The following is a 27,043-nucleotide window of genomic DNA, read 5'->3' as shown; positions in this document are numbered from 1 at the left end:
AAAAAGGAAGATTATAGAAATGTTAATATCACAGTAAGTTTGTAAATACTCTGCAATTTTACCAGAAAGCTAAGTTCAAATCATGTTCAAATTTAAAAAGAAAATTAATTCACACTTCTGACAACTTAATGCTTGGGGTAAGGAATTAGTAACGTCATTAATTATATTTATTTCGTTTCTTTTAAATAGTCATGAAAAGCAAAAACAACCATTGTTAGGCTAATTCTAATTACTGCAGATCACCTGCATGAACTGAAATGATGCTTCAAAATCTTCTACAGGATACATTTTCACTCGGAAAAATTTCATTCCCATTATTAAGCTGATGACGCTTTGTACCACATGTGGACTTTGTTCCTTTTGTCGCAGTTCTTTTAACTCTGTCACAAACTTCTTCCTCACAGCCTGAAACCTTTAATGTACACGGATACACAATTTGATATGAATTGAAGACACTCATTTCCCACATGATATTTAAGGTTGAAATCAACAAGTATTTTACCTAAACACCATCTCCTTTCTCTACCCTCATCAAAATTACCCAGAAAAACATACAAATGAAAACAAAAATACTTCTGATTCTAAATTTACTGTTTATTTTTTCAAATAAAAAATGCCTTAAGGAGAAATTCTTATTTCTTATTAGAATTTCTTATTCCTATGATACCATCAATACAGCATCATTACCATTTAATAGTTCGTAATCATCATAAAAATAAAATCTAATAACCCACCCATAAAACATCCACATGTAAATCAGAGAGTGTCTCTAAATTTTAAGACTCATTTTGATAAAGTCTGCAATTTGAGTTACATGGAGAGCAGACTGGAGACTACATATTTGTTCAAAGAAATAAACCAATCACTTGTAGACTACTAATTATCTCTTAAAATTATTATCTCCTTAAACTGTAGAAAAACTGAAGAAGATGAGTGGGAGGGCACTGGTCTCACAATGTGAATCAGCTAAAGAATCAAAATGCTTTTGAAATGTTGAGCAACATCCTGGATTCAAATGACTACAACAGTTAAGGCTACTAAGTTTTTCTTTGCTTACAATGGAAAAAGATACCTGATAGTTTGTTAATCAGTAATACTTCACTTTCCCCCTCCATGAAACAAAGGTTTTATTGATGATGTTACTTGGGGAAACCAGTTCTCGAAAGTTATAATGACAAATGAAGCATACTTCCCAATGGGCACTGAGTACATATTAATATTAATTAAACATGGATATTAATTACATGTTAATGAAATATGGATCCATGATAGGAAGTATAACTTCTCCATTCCCATTTCAGTCTTGTAAAATACACCATTTTCCATGAAAGTGTTCTTTTGAGTTTTATAAAGAAAATATAAAGTGGATAAAAATCTTCCCATTGCAATATTATTAGAATCCAAGGATTTTTCCTTCTATTAAATTTCTCATAATAATTATTAGTCACTATAATCAAAGGAAATGCATTGACAAGATTCTAAAATACCCCCAGCCTTTTCTTTCTCCCCACCCCTTTCCCACCTCACCACCTTTCCTCTCAAATGTTGGTGCCATCAGCCCAGCCTAATGTGGATCCATCCAAGTTTTTTCCCATGCTCATTGTATGTATGGGTGGAAAACATCTCAATATTGTTCTGAGTGGCATTTCTCTTACAACTAGACCAGTGAGGCTGAGCATCATTTCATAAATTTACCATTGGCCATTTAGATTTACTATCCTTACCATCCTAGATTTAACTTAGCTATGATGTAGGGTTCTTCTGGACCCCACTTGCTCATGTGTTATTTAGCACTTCTAACCTATATTCCTGACAGAAAATCATTTTCAATAAAAATTACAATATGAACTACTGTGCCATGAAAAGAAATACATTATTGCTCATGTTTTTGTAGCTATATTCCTGAAACAGGGATTCATTGTTGATTAAATATAAACACAATATTAAAATATTATTGTCTATGTCTAAGTCATTTCAAATACTCCAACTATGTTCTAAGTTCTATAGCATTGGGTATACAAGGGTCCCTGGTAAACTACAAAGGATAAAAAATAAATAATACTAAATTAAAGGATAGTAACTACAAAATAATAAAATACATGACTTCATATTAAAATCTAAACTACTAAACATTAACAATAATTGTGTTTGCTTTCTTAGAACTGAAAAAGGTTGCTATAGGATGATTTCAGGGCCAAAGACTGACTCTTTAAATAGCACCCAAGAAAATCTAAACTGATACTTTTTTCCTTACAAATTTCCCAGTAGCAACAAAGGAAATTCAAAATCTTCCATAGTCTTTAGAGCAAGCACACGATACTAAAGACAAACATCTTTTTTACCGTTTACAATAATGATGGTTCAATACAACTCAATGCATGTAACTTCTAATGAATAACACCCTCTTTATGGAGTACTCTAGTATCTTTATCTTTCCTTTTTGGTATGTCTTCCACCTATTCAAAACTCTGTTCAGTATTAAAATAAATAAGATGGTTAGAAGGAAGACACTGCATTGCTATCTCAGAAATAAAAGCATTCAAGTAGAAACTATTAAAAGTAATTATTAGCTTCGACAAGAGTTCTATAAGAAAAAAGTTATAAAAACATTTCTCATAGAACTGTGAAAAATAGGGAATAAGGTAAATGACCTGACTGTTCTTGCCAATTTCTTACTTCCTCAATTCAGGTTTTATGGAAAACCCCAAATAATGAAGACAAGTTGTGGAATTGAGGTATGGGTGTCACTTAAAATTCTTCTAAAGCAGGGGTCCCCAACCCCCAGGCCATGGACCAATAGCTGTCCACGGCCTGTTGGGAACCGGGCCACACAGCAGGAGGTGAGCAGAGGGCAAGCGAGCGAAGCTTCATCTGCCGCTCCCCATCGCTCGCATTACTGCCTGAACCATCCCCCCCATCACTCGCATTACCGCCTGAACCATCATCTGCCGCCATCCCCCACCTCCCCCCCACCATGGAAAAATTCTCTTCCACGAAACAAGTCCCTGGTGCCAAAAAGGTTGGGGACCCCTGCTCTAAGGAACAGAGCAGCAAAATAATAAAAGGTGAAACAGACTTCACAATAATTCTATGGAAAAAAAAAAGATCTAAAACTGTCAGTGTCTATTCTATCAGTTAGCAATGAGAATTCTAAAATGCAAAACAAATCAAAATCAGTGATTTATAAAACTTACTTTGATTGGGCAAGAACGCCTATCACTTCTGCATATAAATCTGCAATAATATGCACATTCCCAGTGTTGGTTCCTGAATATCTAAAATAGCAAAAGAACAAACATTATTTCATGAAATTTTTCTACAAACTCTCTTTCTTAATAACTCCGAAAATTCCTTATCAGGGTGTTGTATAAATTTTCTCTGAAGATTCATTTATAGGGTGATAAAAACCAAATGAATTTTCTTCTCTCTCTAGATTTCAATTTGCCAGGAAATTTAACCTGATTCTTATAAATTCAATCAATGGTCTTAAGAATCATTTTTACAAAATCTTTCCCATAAGCATCTCCTGTGGACTAAAAAATACAGGAAGATAATTGCTTTGAACTTCAGAAAACAAATGATTTATGAGAGTTCAAATTAACAGTCTAAATCTGGACCGCAGATAAAAGCAACAGTCCCGTAAGTATTTTACTTACCCTTCCTTATGTTTAAAGTGCTTAAAAGCTAAGTTTAGAACTTCATGAACTAAGGGATCAGGCACAGGATGAACAGGAATCTAGAAAAAAAAAAAAATCAAGTGTGTGCTAAACAGGTTACAGGCCTTTTATGAGTATTCTCATCATTTCAACTAACCAAATCAATAATCAATTTTAGTTTTCATGATATGATTTACTATTAATCTGTCCATCTTCCCCTTTTCTAAGAATGCTATTATTTTTCTCTAAGAACTTAGTTGAACATCTACTTTAACAAGCTCTAAATTCATGAACATTTAGCTTTATAATCGCTAATCTTTAAACTATAGACTATGCAGATGAAAAAACTGTCATTGTTGTTACTACAACTGTCACTGTCCGAAAGTTAAAAACACACTCATGGGTGACTCTCTGCAACACCTATAGGAAAGTAAACTTTGATTGAGCCAGACTTCATATAGTCTGATTTTCTATCATAATAGTATACAAAAGGGACTCCAACTTTCCCAACAATTTAAAATTACTTATGGTTTTATTAGAAATTTGCTATTTAAATGTTTGTTTTGTTTAGTTCTTTAAAAATTACATGCCAGTTCCTAATATGGACAACACATCAAAACCTTTAAACCAGAAAGTAAAATCCCTGCCCCTTCCCCCATATATAATCACTACTGGTATATATCTACTTCCAGGCTTTTTCCTACACACACTCATCCACACAGCTTATTTTTTACTTAAAGGACTGATGCATCTTTCCCCATCAGTACTTAGCTCCTCCTTACATTATTTAGCAGCCATGTAATACTCAGTATATATATATTATAATTTATTTAATGAGCTCCCTATTAAGGAACATTTCATTCCAGATTTTCAATATTCAATATATATAATGTTATACAACAAACATCTTGTGCACTTAACATTATTTACTTGTATAGATCCATGGGAAAGCGTCCAAAAGGAAGAACTGATGGGTCAAAGATTATCCAAGACGTCATTGATATAGATTCTAGTTCTTTATATGTGTGGGTCTGTTTGTGAGCTCTCTATTCTATCAATTTATACACGTCTATACTAAAATCATGCTGTCCTAATTATTAGGGCTTACTAATAAGTTCTCATGTCTGGCACCACAAGTCCTCCCTTATTTTTCTTCAGAGATAGCTTGGCTACTGCTCTTCCCTATTCAATTTATAGTCATCTTTTCAAGTTCCAAAAAAAACTGTTATAGGTGAACTATAATCAAATCATTATATAACATATAAAAACATTTTCTTCATTAGACCAAAAGGTCTTTCTACACTTTTTATCATTCTAATGAAGAAAAGCCAAGCTTCTCTTTTCACTAGTTATGTAACCTGGAGGAAGTTTCTACTTCTTTACCAGTAAAAAATGTAGGTAATAGATTAGAACCCCATAATTACCAGCCCTGAGAGAATGCAAAGCTGGGTACATTACAATTGGAGATTCTTGGTCTCTCACCTTTTCCACCCTTCTCTAAAAGGGACTAGGACAAAATTCTTACTTCCTAGGAATGTAGGGTAGATGACGGAACTAGAATATAGGATGGAGATATTGAGGACAAGGCCTGGTAGGGAACCCAGAGCCCATTAGGAAGTGGGGAGGCAGATGTATTTTACTAGCTTCATCTTCCCTGGATTGGGCCAAACAAAATAGGCCCCAAGGTAAGAAAAAGGTTACTGAAGTCATTGCTGTTGTCCAATAAGTCCCAGTAAGCCATTATCCCATTGATAGTTAAAACAAAGTAGATATCTACCACTAGGCGATACCAAACTTTAGTTGGGAATATGCTGTATCTGGATCCAGCAGCCCGACTTCCAGAACATACTCCAGAATTCACAGCACTAATCACGCAGGGTAGCCCCAGACACTTCAGTGACCTTGCAATAATGCGACACTGCATTTTACGTGACAATTTTTTGGGCCCCATTTACTGTGCTGTGTTGTGGTTTTACCATACTGACTTCTATACAGGGATGTTTGGTGTGCTCTAGGCCAGAGATATGAAACGCAAGTTAACTTACACCTACACTTTCTCCTAAGTAGTCTTTATTTGCTCCAGTTATGCCAGAAGTCTAACAATGACAGCTAGGGACACTACTTAGCTATGTTGTGTGCTCTTTATTACTACCTTTATAATTATTAGTTATTAATAATGCCACCACCAACACTTTTCACATGTCTGTGTGCCAGGTATTACTTAGGCATTTTATATACATTATTTATAACACTTATAGCAACCTTATACAGTAGTATTTGTCCCCTGTTTTACAGATGAGGGGACTGAAGTTTAGAAGTCAGTGCATACTTCTCTAGAAAATACTGTGTGCCCAGTTTCTGATATATGAAAATGCATTTAATAAATGGAACAAATGAGGAAAGAAAACTTTCAGTTTTATCATATTATAGCTAGGAAAAAGACAGAGAAACAGAAGTGAGAGAAGAAATATGATCTCATCTTTAATTTTTGGAAGAAAAAACACAACCTCTAAAAATTTTAAGAATGAACACTATCAGGATGCTCAGATGTTCTTGAAATTCCTACTTCTCCCCTTATTTACAATAATAAAAAAAATTCCCAAGCTGAACCTCCAAAAAAGGGGGGCTGGGGTGGGAAAGAATCCCAGTTCAGTTTATAGAGAAAACGTTCTACTTTCATGGAGTAGTATTCCCATCTATAGCATCAAGAATTTTTTAGATCTTGCCATTTGCATGATTTTGGAAGCAGATCTAATTCTATTTGAACATTCAAGAAGGATATATCTAGTAGACTCTAAAGAATACCCAAGTTTTATTCCAAAGCTATTCCCACCACCACTTCCCCAAATCTAATGCTTTTAGCACATCATGAAAGTAGAAAACCACAAAACCAGGTTAAGACATGGACAATGGGGAGTCAGCAAGGTGCGCTCATTATGTAAATGACCAGCCCTCAGTGCAAAGGACAGTGGAAAAACTCATGACTCAGCAAAATCACAAATAACCCCATAACCTTCAGGGCTGCTCACCAACATCTAAAATGCTAATGTCATGTGATAAATTGGAAGATTGGGATTGACATGAATACACTGATGTGTATAAAATGGATGACTAATAAGAACCTGTGGTATAAAAAACTAAATAAAATTCAAAATTTAATAAATAAATAAATAAATAAAATGCTAATGTCAAACCTGAAAATACTAAGGATCTATACTCCTCCTTCTGATACTTCACAATAAGCACCCATAAAACTAAGCCAAAAGCCTGAAGTGGCTCATAAGCCTGGTTTCCCAATCTTGTTTGTTTCAACGAATAAATGTATGGCTAAAATTCAATATAAAAAGAAAATTGCTTAAAGATACTAAATGCTATAGTGCTTTTACCATGGATTCTAAAGCCTCTGGTACTAATATGCTAATATTTGTAGTTGGCCATGACACCCAAATTATTCTTCTGACTTTCTTGAAAAAATAAAATTAGTCCTTTATCATCTTGAATTAATTTTGTTTCCATGGTGAATCACACTCATTTCATCACATTTATATAAACTCAATCCTTTGTCTAATTTGTTATGATTTAAACTTTAATTTTATAAGATGCTGGCCATTTCACCTAATTTTGTATCACTGATTTTTACGAATCAGAAAAATGTTATTTACAAAGAGAACTAGGGGCTTCCCTGGTGGCGCAGTGGTTAAGAATCTGCCTGCCAATGCAGGGGACACGGGTTCGAGCCCTCGTCCAGGAAGATCCCACATGCCGTGGAGCAACTAAGCCCATGAGCCACAACTACTGAGCCTGCGCTCTAGAGCCCGTGAGCCATAACTACTGAGCCCACGTGCCACCACTACTGGAGCCTGTGCACCTAGAGCCCATGCTCTGCAACAAGAGAAGCCACCGCAATAAGAAGCATGTGCACCGCAATGAAGAGGAGCCCCCGCTCACCACAACTAGAGAAAGCCCATGTGCAGCAACAAAGACCCAACACAGCCAAAAATAAATCTATTAAAAAATAAAATAAAATAAAAAAATAAAGAGAGAACTAGCTTTATAATCTTCAGCAAGTCACTGCAACTAAGAACATTGATGTATAAGATGAAAAAAACAGAGCATTTATTGGACACTTTCTACGTCCCGGGCATTATCGTATTTAATTCTCACCACTCTTACAGAGAAGGAAAGAATTAGTGGGTAATAACTTGCCCAAGTTACACGGCAAGTAAATGACACAGCTGTAATAAAAACACTTGCCGTGGTTATCTCCCAGTTTATTGTTATGACCAGCTGGTACAAGGGATACAGAGTTCTTCGTGCATTTTGAAGAGATCTAAATATGTGATGATGAGACATAATAATGTCAGATAAAGACATGACAAATTATTCAAGAAACAAATAATTTATAATATATGAGGTCAAGAACTAACCCACAAGTAATATATACTCCTCCTTAAGATTGATCCAACCATGTATTGATATTTCAATACGCCTGGGGCTGTCCATCTCATCAAAATAAAACTAAATCACATTTTAATACATGTATATTATGTGGGACAAAAGTAAAAGTCCTATTAAACTCCACATATGCTACACTGATTACTCTCCGGAGCTATTAAACCCTACACCATTTTGATACAGGAAAAAATTGGGTTCGTTTGTCATGGTATTTCAGTAAGTTCTATTGATCTTTACTTCACTTTCTATAGTTTAGTTTTGCAGAAGCTAAAAAGACTTGCCTTTTACTAGGAAAGAGAAAACCTACATGGGATTTTTTTTTAAGTCATTGTTGAATTTGTTACAATATTGCTTCTGTTTCTTTTTTTTTTTGCGGTATGCGGGCCTCCCACTGTTGTGGCCTCTCTGGTTGCGGAGCACAGGCTCTGGACGCACAGGCTCTGGACGCGCAGCCTCAGCGGCCATGGCTCACAGGCCCAGCCGCTCTGCGGCATGTGGGATCTTCCCAGACGGGGGCACAAACCCGTGTGCCCTGCATCGGCAGGCAGACCCTCAACCACTGCGCCACCAGGGAAGCCCTGCTTCTGTTTTATGTTTTGGTTTTTTGGCCCCAAGGCATGTGGGATCTTAGCTCCCCTACCAGGGATCAAACCCACACCCCCTGCATTGGAAGAAGAAGTCTTAACCACTGGAGTGCCAGGGAAGTCCCTGGACTATTATTTTTTTAAAGGAAGAGGAGGATGAAGACAAGGACAATGGGGCAGGGGAAAGGACAAGAGAGGAGGAAGGGGAAGAGGAAAAAGAAAAACCTCCAAGGGGTTGTCTGTGCACTGAAGTTCTGAAGTCAGTGCAATTAAGAGCAACTTTTAGATGAGAAGAGAGACACTGCTAAGTAGAAGAAAATCATGGGAAACAAAGGAGAAAAGGCACAATAGGGCCTGAATGTCAGTGCACGGAGTTTGCAATTTCTTTTGCAGGAAGAAGAAATACCTCTATGATTTAACTAAGTAAAGAAGTGCAAATGCTGATTACCAAACCACTCACAAGACCTACATTTAGCACACAGAAATGCCAGGGATCAACCACAACGAGGCCTAGTCCAAGTCTGTTCATGGTACAGTGTTTCTGATCCTCAGCTCCCCCTATATCTCTACTGACCTCAGCCTTAGCATCTTATGATCCCAGCTAAACTAAGAGATCACAGAAAGCAAATCTGGCTTTCAGAAAGCACAACTTTCAGAGGAAAATTCTTTTCCACCTCTACTAAAAAAAACCTTTATGGAAGGTACAAATTAAATTGTTTTTATCTTTGATTAATGCATTTATCTATGTCACGTATTCAAAATTATTTTTAAACAAAACAAAGCCAAAAAAATTATTTTTATTTTCAGATTTCAGATTTCAGTGTCTTTTCACATATATTGTAAAAACAAAGGCAAAGTATAAATGATTACATAATTCAAATATTTTTATATTAGCTATGTTAAAAAAGACTATCAAATCAATTAACTTTTATATCTTAACATTTGCTGTTTCCTGCTGTATTATATATTCTATTCCATTTTACACAACAGAAACAAAACTCCCTGTCCAAACATGTCATGTGCTGTGCAAAATATGATTTTTTTTCTTTTAGGCGGCCTGACTTTTTTTCAAAACACTACAGTGTGCATGACAGGAAATATATGGAACATCTTTGAATGATGTATATAACTTTTTAAAGACTGCAAACTACAAAAACATTTTCATATCAGTACAGGTATTTTCTTTTTAATATGCATTTATTCATTTATTTTGGCTGTACCAGGTCTTAGCTGCGGTAGGCGGGATCTTTTAGTTGTGGCATGCAGGCTCTTAGTTGTGGCAATGGGAACTCCTAGTTGTGGCATGCATACGGAATCTAGTTCCCCAACCAGGGCTCGAACCCAGGCTGCCTGCACTGGGAGCGTGGAGTCCCACCCACTGGATCACCAGGGAAGTCCCTCAAATCAGTACAGGTATTTATACATATACTTGTACTGACTGTGAATAGTAAAAATATATAACATGATATCTGACACTATTTACCTATTTGTATCTTTACTATCTATGCCATTCAGATGTTGAGCTCAGGAGTGCAGTACCTAGAACAATGCCACCCAACAGTAGGCATTCTAATATTCACTGAATGAATAAACATAAACAATTCATTATCCTGAGGTCTTCTTGATTGTCTGAAAACCATTTGCACTTGACAACTCAGTCTTACTCAAGTCAAATCACCCCTGTTCCTCAACTATCACTGCACAATTATTACATGTTGAAATGAAGGCTTGAAGGCTACACAGAGAATTTCTGTGAAAGTGGAGGTAAAAAGGGATTGAAGTAGGTGAATGACAGGCGGACTACAGTTGCTGCTAAAAGCTCAGATTTTACATACTTTTTTTTTTTTTTTTTTTTGCAGTACGCGGGCCTCTCACTGTTGTGGCCTCTCCCATTGCAGAGCACAGGCTCCGGACACGCAGGCTCAGCAGCCATGGCTCACGGGCCCAGCCGCTCCGCGGCATGCGGGATCTTCCCGGACTGGGGCACGAACCCGTGTCCCCTGCATCAGCAGGCGGACTCTCAACCACTGCGCCACCAGGGAAGCCCTACATACTTTTTATTCAGCTCCATTTTGCTAACATGATTTCATGTCTTGGATGGTAAACGAAGGTAGAAAAATGGGGAGTGATAGGTACAGGACACGGAAGCCTCAGGCAATTGACAGAAGTATAATTAAATTATAGGAATTTTGTTTCTGTGAACCAGAAGTTTAGACATAACATCCTAAATAAGGTAACTGAAACATGAAGGCAAAATTAGCAAAAAATAAGAAATACAGACTCTGCAGAAACAAAAGAGCTTACCTGCTTTAGAACTTCAACTAAAACTAAACAAAAAATGAAATCTACTGCTAAGTCTCTTCTTTCAAGAAGATAATCTCTTTCACGTTGCTGTTCATCCCTGAAACAAGAATCCCAAATTAGGATTGCATTAAAACTCTAAGTTCTCAAATAGCTCTTGGTTAGTACTTCATGTTATTTATTGAGTTCCTAATACACATGGTGTCCCACAGCAATCGTTACAAGTTTTTATGATAACCCAATGTATGTATTACATGTTCTTATGTTCTTTCTCTTTTTGTACATTAGGAACTTATATGCACATCTCACTATTACATCTATCAAAAATTAAACCTAATCTAGAATTAGTAAGAGGAAGAAAAACACGAAAATACAGTGCCAGGTCATTTTTTCACAAATCTAAGTTGAAAAACCACAAGTGGCATCTACTGAAGTACAATTCTAAACCATGGACCATCACCTGAACACAAGTAGATGTTTTACTTAAAGCCATGATCTCCCTGGGAAATTTGAAGACAAGTTCGAGGATTTAACACCAAGAAGAGTCTCATGGTATAAGAATTTAGGGTTTTGGCTGTCTTCCTGTATCGCAACAACTGTTTCCCTTCACAAACAACGTGAACAGGACTCCCTTTGAATATTTTCTTAACTTTTTCTATGACTGTTAAGGCTCCTCACTGAACTACAGAAATTCCGTTTTGCATCACTAGTCCCAGTGATGACTCCTGTAGGGCAGCACCTACTTTAACGGATATCTTTCCTTGATTTACAGTTTAAGTATGGACTATCTTTTCCCCTTGTTACCACTTCATAACAAAAGTAACCAAACAATAACAATCGTCAGTTGATAACACTATTACCCGCTTCATTGGAAGTGTTTTGAGCCCAGGTCACACAGTAGAAAATGAGCCACTTACCCCTTAGATTTTGTGCTAGACCGAGGCCTATACTCATAAGACTCATCTTCAGCTCCATTCTGGCGTCTGTACCAGTCAAACAAGGTGCGAAGTAAGGAAGGGAGACAGTGCTCTGCTACTGAGCTCATAGAGCTTATCAACTGAAAATACAAGACGGTATCAGAAGTAAAATACAACATCAAAGTGCCATGCTCCTCAGGCTACTAGCAATCACTTAGAAATGAGTAACATTTCTAGAATAAAAATACACTAAACGCAGTAACTCCAAAGCAATAAATGTGTTTTAAAATAAAAGGGAAAAAAATAAATACATAAAATGCCACTTACATGTAAATATTTTAAAAAATAAAATAAAATAAGGGCTAGGGGTTTAGCCAAGTAATAAAGTAAAGTGAGCTAAGTTTCACCGGCTATTAACATTTATCCAAATCCATTCAGAGACTTTCCACCTTTTTCCTGTCTCCATATGCTACTCACATGTGTAAAAACTTGACCATCAGTAACATCCCTGATTACACACATGACACCTCTGGGTGAACTGTATAACAGAGAACATGAAACAACCACAACTACTTCCTCCCCACCCCCCCAGGCCAGTTCCTCTCTGCTCATGTGAATGAAATGTTCTAAAATGTTGCCACTAGAAGGGATGAAGAGATGCAGAAACAGAGAAGACTACACCATGTTAGAACTGTGGGAAAAGCTCCACTTTATTCTGTGCTGCTATGACACCGAACAGGGAATTATAATTACACAATTAATTTGTGATACAAATAAACATATTAGAAATGTGGTATATGCATGCTTTTAAAGCTTAGAATATATAAATGAACAGCAGAAAGATAAGTGAAGTGGGATGGACACCTGCAACTCAATTTGAGGCATCCCTTAAACTATCTGAATTGTAGGTGAGTTATCAGATTCATTTCATGAATGAACCCAACTTGCCTGTAGTGGTGGTAAGAGGTACATCAGCTACCATTAGTCATCCCTAAGGTCACTCTTCATCTTGAGGATCCAGAGAAAAAACATTCTCTCTTCATAAGAGACTCTGTATCTGATTCAACCCATTGCTCGTAAAATTCGTATTTTAGAATTAGCATACAGTAAAACATGCTTCACTTTGTTTTGCTTAACTAAAAAACTATGGGTTGCAGGAATACTCAAGGTCTCGTTCAGGTCCACGACTGTAGGAAGTATCAGTTAATAAAGATAAATTGATACCTCTAGGAATTAAACATTTATTTTTCCTAATATTTTATATTTTTCATATAAAAAAGAATGAAACAGTTTGATTATGTATGATATTTTTCTTTTTCATGATCTCTGCCTTCCTTTAATCATGCTTTTATTTATAAATTACCATAACATGACAGGTGAATAGTTTCTAATATAGGGCATTAAAGTAAAAACAAAATTCTAATTTTATTCAACCACTTTTGAAAATTTATATTTCATTAACAATGAACAATACCACTCAAAGGAATCCCTTTTAATACCTAAAGAAGGAACAACAAAACACCATCTGCTACTGTAAATACATATTAAAGCAGATTACCCCACTCATAGCTTTTTATTGTGGAAAAAAATCAAGGTATGGAGCATAATATATAGTTTTATTAATCATTTACGTAAAAAAAGAAATGGAAGTTTTCCTTAAAATGTTGTTTAATAAGATTTCATATTGATTGTTCATTCATCATTAGTAAAATGGATTCAAGACGTGAATAATCTAAATACCTTTAAAATAATATACTAACAATACATTAATAATTAATTAATAACTAGTAACAATTAGTACCTTTTGTAATGGCATTAAGATTTGAAAAGGGTTATATGAGGTGATCTTATTATTACTGTAACAGAAAACTAGCCTTCTTATTTACCGTTTCTTCTTAGACCAGTGGCGCTATTTACTAAGTGTGTGCTTCAGAATCACCTAGGGAGCTGTTGCAAAATACAGGTGCCAGAGCACTGCTCTTGGTGATTCGGAGTCAGCAGAACTGGAGTGGGATCCAGAAACAGCATTTTGGTAAGCCCCCACCAAGTAATCCTAACCAGTCATCTTTATCTAATCAAGCAGACTAATATGAACATTAACTTCGATTTCCTAGATACATAATTATGAGAAGAGTAGCTCAGGAATACTAGATGGCAACAGAAAGCTGATCTGGGTTATTGGGTTTTGCAGACAATCAACATATAATGAAATAAGTCTTGAGCAAACATAATTATGACAAAAATAACACTTGATCTAACATTCAATATCAGCAAGAGGAAAGAACTGACATTAGAGGATTACCACTAAATTTTAGATATTGATATTATATAAAAAGGTTTTTGGTTTTGCAGGGGTTTTTTGGAGGGGGAGGGTTGGCCATTGTATATCTTCCTTTTTAAGCTTCGTTGGCTTTTTGACACAGACAGTCCACTTGGCCTTTGCACAAGCACGGATACAAGTAGTTAATGCCTCTTAGGGCAACCCTCAACTGCTGGAGATGGGGGCTGCAGATAAATGCTCTAGCTCTCCATTCTTCAGAAAGACAAAAATGGGTGACATTCTGTATGATTCTCAGAATGGAATGAACCCCCAGTGCCCAGAGCAGTGGATCTCTATCAGTTCTTCCTCTTCCCTGCCTCAATCTCTCAAGTCTCCTCCTTGGAATCTCTTTCCAGAACCAAGTCCTTGTCTCTGGCTCCACCTTCAAAATGGGGTGGAATGGGAGAGAACCAGGCTGGATGTTTCAGTATAAAGGTTCTGATACCCTCAACAGGAAAAAATAAATGTTAAAAGGTCAAATATTATTATGTAAAAATTGTGTACAAGGAAAGATTGAGGGATATGACTGGAAATCTTTTAAGAAGTTTTCAAAGGGCATAGTAAAGAGGGTACCAATGAAAAGCAAAGTTTTAAAATGCTTAATGAACAGAAATCAATAAAGTTCACAGCTCATTCTATGAACTATGAAGTTCACAGTTCATGACTCATTCTATTTGTTCTGTTAAAAAACAGACTACCAGTTCCAGACTGAATCTAGTGTATAATAACATACAGGACCACTAAACAAAATAAATAAATTTCTTAATATTGGATGTATTTGGATCAGACTGTTAGGATAAACATTTTCCTTTCAGGAAAAAATATTCCCCCCACATTAGCATACCTGGTCAAACTGAAGATCTTCACCCCTCTGAAGAGATCTAGATAATGGCTTCTCCTACAATTGAAAAAAAAAAGTATATATGCAAAATATTAGAAATCTTACTGATAATAAACAGTTGAGATTCGTGAGATGGTTTTGTTTTATTTGTAATTAGATTGTTTCAAGGAAAGGTTCTAATCTGCTAATACAAACAAAATTTAATATTATTAGTTTAACTTAGAATAGCATACCTAGCACAACCCCTTGTGTCAGCCTTTCTACCTACTTGCCTTGCTGCTTACCCCACGTATAGTTACCTAACTTACTGAACATAAGAGATGTCTCAAATTATGTTCACATATATTATGACTGATTCTTTTCTTGAGATGTTTTAGGATGATTTTCTAAACTTTCTACTTTATGCTTTTTTTAATTGAATTTTTATTCAATAAATATATTTATTGAAATATTTATCATAGGAAAACAAATGCCATTTTTCCATGAAAAAAACTGGAATTTAGAAATATGTATATTCTGAAGCTTATCTATCCAAGAGCCCCAATTTCCTTCTCTCATTTATTGCTATAACTTCATGAAAATAAACTCACAAATGTATCTGCCACTGAAATTTAAAAATTCCTAATCTAACTATCAGAGAATCACATTTCTAACTAATTTAATTGGGGTCAGTAAAATACCTGAATTCCATAGCGCTTGACTTTCTTATTAGGGAAAGGTTTTTGGCATGTCCTTGGCACTTGAGCCCTTATATGCTAAGCACACTTTGGTAATTATCTTGCAGGCAAGTCATCAATTTCTAAAAGCAACTATTATACACTACAAACATGCAACATGATGAGGATCCCGTCCAATAATATATATGCCCAATTAACTAGCTCTAAAATTTAAGTAAAACAGTAAGTCTCATAGCAAGTCCAATAGAACATTGTTTTTAAAAGTATCTAAAAGTTTGAAAATTACTGAGCTATCCTAATGTGAATTGTGTATTTAAAACCTGGGCTGGGGGTGGTGTAGGAGAGATAATAAGCTGTTTCTTACCAACTTACTTGACTTATTTGATCCCCCTCACTTGATCCCTCTTTTCACTGTAATATTAAATTTAAAGGTCTTCAGTAATATTTTGAGGAGTGTTGATCTAAGTAGTTTATTACTCACATAGGATGTTTATATAATAAAGTATGGCCAAGCAGATTAAAAGAGAGCAATAACCTTCTCAGAAACACTTACACTGTTTTCTTATACCTCACACTTTTCACTTCTCAACAACTCATGCTTTCTCAAAGATTTCTGAAGATCTGACATCCTCACAGAGCTTTCCCTAAGTCAAAAAGTGAGGATGAGTTATTTTTTCCATAATAATAACTCAGAAATGATGTTTAAATGCAAAAGAACACTCATGTTACCATCAGTACAAAAATATGAAATAAGTGGACTGCACTAAATGCTGTATAAATTACTAATCAAGGACTTTGTATTAACGTCTCGGTTTGATTACAGTATGGTTGAGGATGGCCTAATCGTTGTCAAGCAGACGTACTTTCAATGTGAGATTTTGAAAGGATAACTATTTAAAACATGTTTATAGTACATGCAACCCATTGCCACAACAACTAAAAAGAATACAAATTATTCTCTATATTCACATATAGACGAATGCAAAGACTTATGTACCAGAATGTTTACTGTAGTATTTTTTTCACAGTAGCCTCAAGTTGGGGTAAGTCCCAAACAGCTTATCCATAGACACTGGTAAAAAAAAAAAAATTATAGTACTTTCTTTTATTGAAATAATATTCAACATTAGAGAGAAAGAGACAAATATATATGGGCTGATAATAGAACAATCTCTCATTTACATTGTTAAAATAAAAATAGGGACAGAGGGTCTTCCCTGGTGGCGCAGTGGTTGGGAGTCTACCTGCCAATGCAGGGGACACAGGTTCGTGCCCCGGTCCGGGAGGATCCCACATGCCGTGGAGCGGCTAGGCCCGTGAGTCATGGCCGCTGAGCCTGCGCGTCTGGAACCTGTGCTCCGCGGCGGGAGAGGCCCGCATACAGAAAAAAAAAAAAAAAATAGGGACAGAAAAAATATACATATAAAAACTCCCATTTGTGTTTTTTTTTTTTTAAAATAAAGATGGAGGGTGCTACAGAGATTGATAAATAATAGACATGAAAGATGGTATACTAAAAACTATGGACAGTGATTATCTTGATCCAGAATGGAAGGAAGGGTCATTATTTTTATTACATAACCTTTAAAACTATTTCCACTTTTTATAATGTTATTATTTTATAATAATATAATAGATCAATAATGAATCTAAGGTGCACAATCCTTTATACTCTAATTTGATCCTTTAGTATCTATGTATAGAGTACCAACAGCAACATGTAGCTTCCAGGGAAAGCAAAAGAATTTACTGAAAAGATTTTCGCAGCATAACAATGATACTGAAATATTTCAATAATTTGCAACTAAAGATGGCAATCTCTCCTAAACAATCCCTGTCCTTGTAGAGCTAAAAGTCTAATGACAGAGCAAAGAAAATATATATTATCTTAGACAGACTTCATAGGATAGGAAGTTGCAATGGAGGTGAAGATTTTAGAATGACCACTGAGAAGATGACATTTAAGTCACAATCAGAGGGAAGTGAGTAAGCTTGCCATGGAGAGTGAAGGAAAGATAATCCAGTCAGTACCTTGGAACTCCCCAAAGGCTCAGGAACTGGAGAATTTCAGTACTATGAAAGTGTGGGTGAAGGTGAAGTTAAAAATAAGAGGACTGGTTGAACGATAGCTTAGGAAACCCCCCCTCCCATTCCCTTCACCCACTCTACTTAGCAGGTTGGCTGTCCCTCCAACCTACCCACAGAGGAACTGCCCTTCTTACGAAAGGGCAAAACAGAGATGTCGACTGGGGGATACTACAGTTGAAGACGAGGTACCACACTGAAGACAGGGAACTTAAGTAAAAAGGTATATACTAAATATCAAAACCCCCAGTTATCTTCTGTCTCTACATCCCCAGAATGCTAGCAGCCAAGTCTAAACCCTCCCATTTGGGCTACTGAAGGACTCCTCCAAGGGACTCTGACTAGCTTCCAACAAAAGATCTGACATTGATGGTTCAGATGATTACACAGTAAAGACCACAGTCAAAAAGGCCCCTCCATGTACACAGAGCTTCCAATCAGCTGTTTAGTGCCTCAATCATAATAAATAACATATAATATGTTATAATAAGCATGTGAGGAGGAGGGGAAACTAACAGAAAAATGCAGTTTGGAGGAAATAAGAGATCAGAAACTCTTTTAAAATACATATTTAATATTATCAAAAAAAAAAAAAACAGTGGACAGTGCAGAGTTGTAAAAATGCTGGGCCTAAACCAAATACATACAGTCTAAATCAGCAGGTGACTGGTTAAAGCCCTTTTTCCTCTCTTCTTTTCTGGTCGCTGGCAATCTAAAACAGTAACAGATAAGCTTGGATGTGTCTGGATCATCACCCATGATTGATCTACCTCCTTTTAGGAAGAAAGAAACCTACCTAAGGTATCTGATTGCATAGTTTGCAAGCTGCAATTTTAATCAATGGTTGCCTTTCCTTCTTGAATCTTCCTTCTCAGATAAAAATGAAATTGTGGCTAAAGTCAAGCTCAGCTAATCTTCGAATCTTTTGCCTTACTTAACCTCCTTTTATTGTGGCTTCTAATGTAAGAATGAAAAGGCCAGTTCTCTCATTTTAGTGATTGATTAAATTCTTTTAGCAAAAGCCATTCACATTTGTGCTTCTAAGTTTTCATGTAACCTACTGTCCATCTGACCATGAGAAATGCTAGCCTCCTTTTATGTAACAACTCGTGGATGCTGTTTTCTTTAAAGAGACTCCATGAAAGTTTCATTCAAGAACGCAAGAGACTCATCTTGAATGGCTGTTTATTACTGGAAAGGGTACAAATAAATTTCAATATAAATGAGATCACAATAAATGCATTTGAAGCTATAATAAAAACCTTGTGATAATGTTAGATTAAATGTATTTTCATTATCTAATCTTGAGGCTGGGTAGACGATACACCATCTACTCAGACTTGGACATAAATGAAACAAAGCTGGCACAGATCTGATTCAGACAAGAAGAAATTATGCCGGTATATAGGAGTGAGGCGGGTAAAATCTGTAAAATATGATGGGGATTTTCTCAGCCAGTGTTTGTCCTTGGCTGCTGTCGTCTACAACACTGGGGGTTTTCCTGGTGTGTCAGGAGGAGTAAGCAGGGATGCCTCCTCTCTTAAGTGTGATGATGGGGTGGAAACACCTATTTTCTAATGGAATCCTCACCACTACTCACCAAAACTTAATAATCTCATTTTAAATTACACAGCAGATGTTTCTGAAATTAACTGGTAAATGAATGAATAAAATATAGTCAACATCAGACTATTCTGAAAGAACTATCAGAAGCTCTGGCTAACACAAGGATACTATGCTTTGGGGCTTCCCTGATGGCGCAGTGATTGAGAGTCCGCCTGCCGATGCAGGGGACACAGGTTCGTGCCCCGGTCCGGGAGGATCCCACATGCCGTGGAGCGGCTGGGCCCGTGAGCCACGGCCACTGAGCCTGCGCGTCTGGAGCCTGTGCTCCGCAGTGGGAGAGGCCACAACAGTGAGAGGCCCGCGTACTGAAAAAAAAAAAAAAAAAAAAAAAAGGATACTATGCTTTGTTAGAAGAAAAAGGGCACAGGCCACAGCAATGTTCTTAAGGCTACATTCAATTTAAAATACAAACTAAGCACCTACCACCAAGGGCTTTTTACTTTTACTAAGCACCTACCTACCACCAAGGGCAGTGCTGCAGGTACAGAGGAAAGAGAGACCTGGTTCCTGGTATCAACTAGCTCACATCAGAAAAGATAAACATGTAAGCAATTAACCATAATATGACAATGTCAGAATCGAGGAGTATGAACAAATTATTATGGTAAAACAAAGATTCATTTAGTTTGGGGAAGGATCACTATGTTAGAGGGAACATGTGGGAAGTTGGAAGAATGAATAGAGGTTTAAAAACAGAGGAATTAAAAGCATTTTAAGACTTCCCTGGTGGCGCAGTGGTTAAGAATCTGCCTGCCAATGCAGGAGACACAGGTTTGGGCTGTGGTCCGGGAAGATCCCACATGCCGCGGAGCAACTAAGCCTGTGTGCCACGATTACTGAGCCTGTGCTCTAGAGCCCACGGGCCACAACTACTGAAGTCCATGCACCTACAGCCCTTGCTCCGCAACAAGAGAAGCCACTGCAGTGAGAAGCCCGTGCACCACAAAGAAGAGTAGCCCCCTCTCACCACACCTAGAGAAAACCCGCGTGCAGCAACGAGGACCCAACGCAGCCAAAAATAAATAAATAAACGACATAAAAATAAAATGACACTTTGAACAAAAAAACATCTTAGATTGAGAGAAAAATTAAAAATACATCAGAACAACAGAATATATAGAGGATACTTTTTTTTTTTTTTTTGCGGTACACAGGCCTCTCACTGTTATGGCCTCTCCCGTTGTGGAGCACAGGCTCCGGACGCGCAAGCTCAGCGGCCATGGCTCACGGGCCCAGCCGCTCCGCGGCATGTGGGATCCTCCCACACCGGGGCACAAACCCGCGTCCCCTGCATCGGCAGGCGGACTCTCAACCACTGCGCCACCAGGGAAGCCCTAGAGGATACTTTTAAGTGTCACAGCACACATCAGGATGGGAGAATCATGAGACATTACACAAACTGTAATGAGACTGTGAAGAGGCTGAAATGACTCACCAAGAACTTGAATTTAATCCATAGCAATGAAAAGGAAGCAAGATTTCTAAAGCAGAAAGGCAATAATATTTGTATTTTAGATGAGGAAAAATCTGGTGAGAACAAGGAAAATGGAAAGGAGATGGACCACTTCTTGACTGCTTAGAAGGCTAATGCAATGGCCTAATATGACAGAACCTGGCCCTGAGCTAGGACAGTAACAATGGCATTGGGAGAAAAAGGAAGGAGAAAGATGTAAAATCACCATATTATAGACTCATTCAAATTAGGTAATTTCACTTGTATTTTCTTTTAACTATTTTACTCTGAAGACTTTCACATTTCAAAATTAAAATTCCTTTAAGAATATAAAATATTTCAGAGCTCTTAGGACCATAGCACATGGTGCTGTTTAAAAATATTTTTTTTTTTTTTTTTTTTTTTTTTTTTTTTCTTTTTGGCGGTATGCGGGCCTCTCACTGTTGTGGCCTCTCCCGTTGCGGAGCACAGGCTCCGGATGCGCAGGCCCAGCGGCCACGGCTCACGGGCCCAGCCGCTCCGCGGCATGTGGGATCCTCCCGCACCGGGGCACGAACCCGTATCCCCTGCATCGGCAGGCGGACTCTCAACCACTGCGCCACCAGGGAGGCCCCTAAAAATATTTTATAGGGTTTCCCTGGTGGCGCAGTGGTTGGGAGTCCGCCTGCCGATGCAGGGGATACGGGTTCGTGCCCCGGTGCGGGAGGATCCCACATGCCGCGGAGCGGCTGGGCCCGTGAGCCGTGGCCGCTCGGCCTGCGCATCCGGAGCCTGTGCTCCGCAACGGGAGAGGCCACAACAGTGAGAGGCCCGTGTACCACAAAAAAACAAAAATTTATAAAATAGGTAAAAGTTTTTAAAATGTGCTGTGTAAGTTGCAAATTGCTGAAACCAGCTGATTGCTGAGGGTTCATTATACTATAATCTCTACTTTTATCTAAGTTTAAAAATTTTAATAAACATTTTTTCAGGCTTATTGAGATATAAGTAATAAATAAAGGTGTAATATATTTAAAGTATACAATGCGATATATACATATATACTGTGAAAGGATTCCCAACTTCAAGTTAATTAAAACATCCAGCACCTCACATATTCACTTTTTTCTTTTTCTTTCTTTCTTTTTTTTTTTTCTTGGTGAGAACACTTAAGTTCTACTTTCTTGGCAAATTTCAGTTATACAATATAGTATTATCAACCATAGTCACCACGCTCCATAAACTTTTTTTAATGTATTTTTTAAAAAGTGGTTCCCGGGCTTCCCTGGTGGCGCAGTGGTTGAGAGTCCTCCTGCCGATGCAGGGGACGTGGGTTCGTGCCCCAGTCCGGGAAGATCCCACATGCCGCAGAGCAGCTGGGCCTGTGAGCCATAGCCACTGAGCCTGCGCGTCCGGAGCCTGTGCTCCACAACGGGAGAGGCCACAACAGTGAGAGGCCCGCGTACCGCAAAAAAAAAAAAAAAAAAAAGTGGTTCCCTTTCTGACTGTACATTATTTAAGTAGGCTAGTGTAGCGATCTATCATGTAATTCATAGACTATAGATGAAGAAAATAACATTTTATAAAGTACATTTCTAATCAAGCCTTATAATCACTAATTCATATCTATAGACTCTTGTAATCCCAATTTCTAAAACACTTTTATATTATATACATGCTGTAAAATATATATACATTGGTATAAAAACATTAATTTGATATGCAGAAAGTAATCGTGGAATGACTTAAATTGAATATAGTGAGATGAACAGCTTTAAAATATACATTTTGGTTAATGATCTTTTACTTATTATTATTTATTAAACCTCAAATACATTATTTCATAGATGCTTTCTTCAGAGTAGTTTCCTCTATTTAATGATCAGAAAGAAACTCGAGGCATGCAGGTACCCACACACATACCATCATATTATGAGTAATGTTAAGTCCTACTTCACTAAGAAAATTAAGAACCTATAATACTTCCTCAACTTCCCTTCTTTCTTAGGTCATCATTATTCTCTTTTCTGTTCCTTTCCTCCCTTCCTTCTGAGGAAGGACAGCAGATTGAGTTAAGCCTAACTCTTCACTCTGCTGCTTATTGGCTTTGGACTTCAGACAAGTAACAAACCCTCTGAGTCTCAAAGTGACAGTGAAGCCCTATCGCTAATCCAGTTGTGTAAGGAATAAATAAATTTTAGCTATTACATCCTCTACCTCCATCTTCATTATCATCACCGTACTTCGAACCTACCAGCGTGATCTTGATACATCCCATATCCATTCCCTTCAAACCCAAAGAGTTGCTTCCTAAAGTTATATCATCCGCTAAAACTGCTCTCAGGCTGTTTAATTTCCAAGTCCAATACGCTCTTCCTCAGTGTTCACTGTGCTCTGCCTCTCTATATTATTTGACAATAATAATGCTATTCTATACTCTCTTCCCTTGATATTATCATGTGCTCTTTTAGCTTTAATTATCACCCTCATGTAGATGATGCCAAAATCTATATTTCTTTTGAGTTCCCAAAAGGAATCTCCAGCTACCAATCAAATAGTTCCACATGGTTTAGATCGCTAGTAGCTCAAGCTTAACATACACAAAGGAAAAATTATCTTAATCACCTTTACTACCCCAATAATACTCCTGTTTTCTTTACCTAAGTAAATACACTACCATCTTTTCTAACACTTCAAAAAATCTTTAACCCTTCACTCTCACTCAAGACACCTACTCCTATTTAATTATGTGTCAAGTTCTACTGATTCTGCTTCTGTTGTTTATCTCACTTTTTTCTGCAACCACTTCTCCACTGTTAATGCCCTCGTTCCAAGGCTCTTTTCATTCCAGCCTGAATTATATACAATAACTAAACAGTCTTTGCCTTTCATCTATTCCCCCTCTGACTGCCCAACCACTGCATTATCTATCATAATAGCCACCACAATTCATGAGAATCCAACCCAGACATTTGTTTTTGGTCTTTTTCTTCCTTCTTCGTCACCATAAGCTCGACTCACCCAGAGCTCCTCACATTCTTTCAGTATCCTCGTGTACTGTAAGTTCAAAGCTGTTTACGGGTTCATTATAAGTCTGGCTACTGTCACATCATTAGCTCACAGAATGTTTTAGGTTTTCTCTTATGTTTCATCTGTCTCAACAATTCCCATTGGTGAAATCCATTTTTGTTCTTTGGTGACCTGCAGTGACTTATCAAAGTGGGTTCTAGAGTCATTACAGCTTTTTAGATCATCACTTTACTACTGGCCTATCCCTTAATTTTTTTTTTAAGACTTTATTTTTGAGAGCAGTTTTAGGTTCACAGCGAAACTGAGTGGAAGGATAGACTTCCCATATTCCCCTGTGCCCTTACACGCATAGCCCCCGCCATTATTAACATTCTGTGCCACAGGGGTGCATTTGTTATAACAGATGAACCTACACTGACACAGCCTAATCATCCAAAGTCTATAGATTGCACTACAGTTCACAACGGGTGTTGTATATTCTGTGGGTTTGGACAAATGTATAATGACATGTATCCACCATTATAATATCATACAGAATATATTCATTGCCCTAAAAATCCTCTGTGTCTGCCTATTCATCCCACCCCTACCCCTGCCCAATCCCTGGCAACCACTGATCTTTTACTGTCTCCACAGCTTTGCCTTTTCTAGAATGTCATATAGTTGGAATTATACAGTATGTACCCTTTTCAGATTGGCTTCCTTTAATATTTTTTCAAGTATATTATTTTCTTTGGAAAATTTGTAATATAATGGTTAATGCAACTCAAGAAAATATTGGATTTATAGGTCAGCTCTACTCACCAAGGGTTCAGCCATTACAACTTCAATTTTCTTTTCAGCTTGAACAGCAAATTCTGCAAAGAGGCTCTTGATGACATATTCACCAGGCTTGACATCTGGGTCAATTGTAATGCTTGACATGATGATATTCTTTTTCCCCAAAGTGGAATGAAAGTTGGAAGAAGTGCAGTACTTATTCACTTTGCTGACTTGTGCTGAAGCTAAAAATAAAAGAAACAAAAGAACTCTACTTTAATAATCAACTCAATTAGGCCAACCAAAACCACCCTATTTAATATGTATCCTCCCCCAAACCCCATCCAGATCTACCAATCTGTATTACCAGACTCTATTTTTGTCTATTACACTTGTCACCTTCTAACATACTGCCCAATGTAACTAAAATTTAGTTATATATTACGTTTACTATGTACTATTTTTCTCCCTACCCTACAGTTGTAAATGCTATAAGAACAAAGACCTCTTCTGTCTTTTTTGTTCACTGATGAATCCCAAGAGCCTAGAACAATGCCTGGTATATATACTAGGTATACAATAAATATGTATTGAATGAACAAATGAATTCTAAACAAAGTTATGTGCAATGAAGGAAATAAAACATGACTCATAGGACTTTTCTTTGTATCATTCAAAGGAGAGATAGAGATGATATCAACTGTGCCTGGCAAAGAGTGCTTTGCATCAAGTGTGGCACAAAAAGAGCACACACCACTGCTTGCTGTTTATCTTCACCTGTTCTGTTTTCTTGACTGCCTGGGCAGTCTACCTGGCTTTTATCTACAGTTTATCCAGTCACCTCGATCTTCCAGGCTGTTGCATAATATAGACCCTCCCATTCTCTAACCTCAGCTTGTGACATCCCTTTGGCCTGGAATATTCACGGAGAACCTGCAAGAATGTACTTCTCTCCCTCAAGCTTATCTCTAGATACTACCCTTTCAATATGCCGCCCTATAAATAACTCCCTCCTTGAAACAGGAAGCAGAACACAATTTTTCAAACACTGAATTTCTGCTTACGTGTATGTGTGTATATAACCACAGGACAATAAATTTAACCTAAATAAATACACTCCCAACTTATAAGGAATTGTTCTGTCAACTAAAAAATAATAATAATAATAAATACCCTACTCTACCAAACATAGTATGTGTCAATATATCTAAAGGTGACTGTGATAACACCCAAAGAAAATTCTAGAAAGCAATATGAAGTCAGGTTATGGCAGTCACTTCAGAAAAAATAATTTGAAAATTTAAGAAAAATAAATATTTTTGAAAAACTGAACTTCCGGGAGTTCCCTGGCAGTCTGGTGGTTAGGACTCCACGCTTTCACACCTGAGGGTTCGGGTTCAATCCCTGGTCGGGGAGCTAAGACCCCACAAGCTGTGCGGTGCAGCCAGGGGGAAAAAAAAAGACTGAACTTCCCAATACCAAAGAATGGCTTACTTTCATGTCCTATTCATTATCTTTGTTTACTTACTTATTTTTTATAGAATAGAATATTTTCCTCCAAGGTTAAGATTAGAAATTAGTCATACATGATGGCTTAATATTTAAAATAATAATCTAAAGAACGTTATAAACTGTTAATATTGCATCTAAAATAAATATCTTTGTATCACATAAAATTAAAATATAATATGTAATGTACTCTAGAACTAAAATTATATAATAATTCAAAACAAAAATTCACAGTCCTTTGAACACAGTGCACACTATTTATTTTAAACAATGACTTGTTTGTTTACTCTGTTTCATGATCCAACACTGTGTATTATAAAGGAGAGAATGTGTTAACAAATGTCATTGTGGGGAAAGGAGATCTTAAATTTTAAAAATTTATTCTGAGTCATTAAGAATATTCTATATTTTATATCCACACATGTTGAATAACTCTTGGGAATCATAAAATAGTGAAAAAGCCTACCCAGATAGTTTCTAGAATTTTAATTTACATTTTAGAAATAAAAATGAAGATGAAACACTTTTAAGATTTTGACTTATGGTAGTAGATACAAAATATATCTTTTAATTAAGATTCATAAGATCATAAGAGAGTTACAAAGTTTCTTTGGCTTTAAATTTACAATAAACGTTTTAAACAAGAAGCTATGATAGACTTTAGCACTTGAATTCTAGACTTTGATGAAGTATAATCTTAATAACATTGTAACCTTTAAAGTTTCCTCAAAAAGAAAAAACTTTAGTTAAAATGACCTCTCAAAAACTCACCCTTACTCTCTTCTACTTCCTAAAAAATCATAAACATAAATTAAGCATAAATAAATATTCCTACGTATCATAACTGCATA

General features: G+C 36.9%; 1 protein-coding gene across 7 annotated transcripts in view; it reads right to left on the bottom strand.

The window, feature by feature from the left end:
- Nucleotides 1–27,043, bottom strand: part of FRYL (FRY like transcription coactivator) — a 246,852-nt gene that overhangs the window by 114,143 nt on the left and 105,666 nt on the right. For all 7 annotated transcript variants that reach the window (XM_081234991.1, XM_081234990.1, XM_081234992.1 and 4 more), the window contains 7 exons: nucleotides 24,729–24,928; nucleotides 15,078–15,131; nucleotides 11,914–12,053; nucleotides 11,000–11,096; nucleotides 3,657–3,736; nucleotides 3,195–3,275; nucleotides 244–412 (listed from right to left, as the gene is read on the bottom strand). In XM_081234991.1, coding sequence (XP_081091117.1) covers nucleotides 244–412; nucleotides 3,195–3,275; nucleotides 3,657–3,736; nucleotides 11,000–11,096; nucleotides 11,914–12,053; nucleotides 15,078–15,131; nucleotides 24,729–24,848 — 741 coding nt within the window. In that variant the 5' untranslated portion in view covers nucleotides 24,849–24,928. The remainder of the gene's footprint in view (nucleotides 1–243; nucleotides 413–3,194; nucleotides 3,276–3,656; nucleotides 3,737–10,999; nucleotides 11,097–11,913; nucleotides 12,054–15,077; nucleotides 15,132–24,728; nucleotides 24,929–27,043) is intronic.

Source organism: Mesoplodon bidens (assembly GCF_964165515.1).
Source record: "Mesoplodon bidens genome assembly, chromosome: 1".
NCBI lineage: Eukaryota > Metazoa > Chordata > Mammalia > Artiodactyla > Ziphiidae > Mesoplodon > Mesoplodon bidens.
The sequence above is the reverse complement of the archived record's forward strand: the minus strand, read 5'-3'. Positions and strand labels throughout refer to the sequence as shown.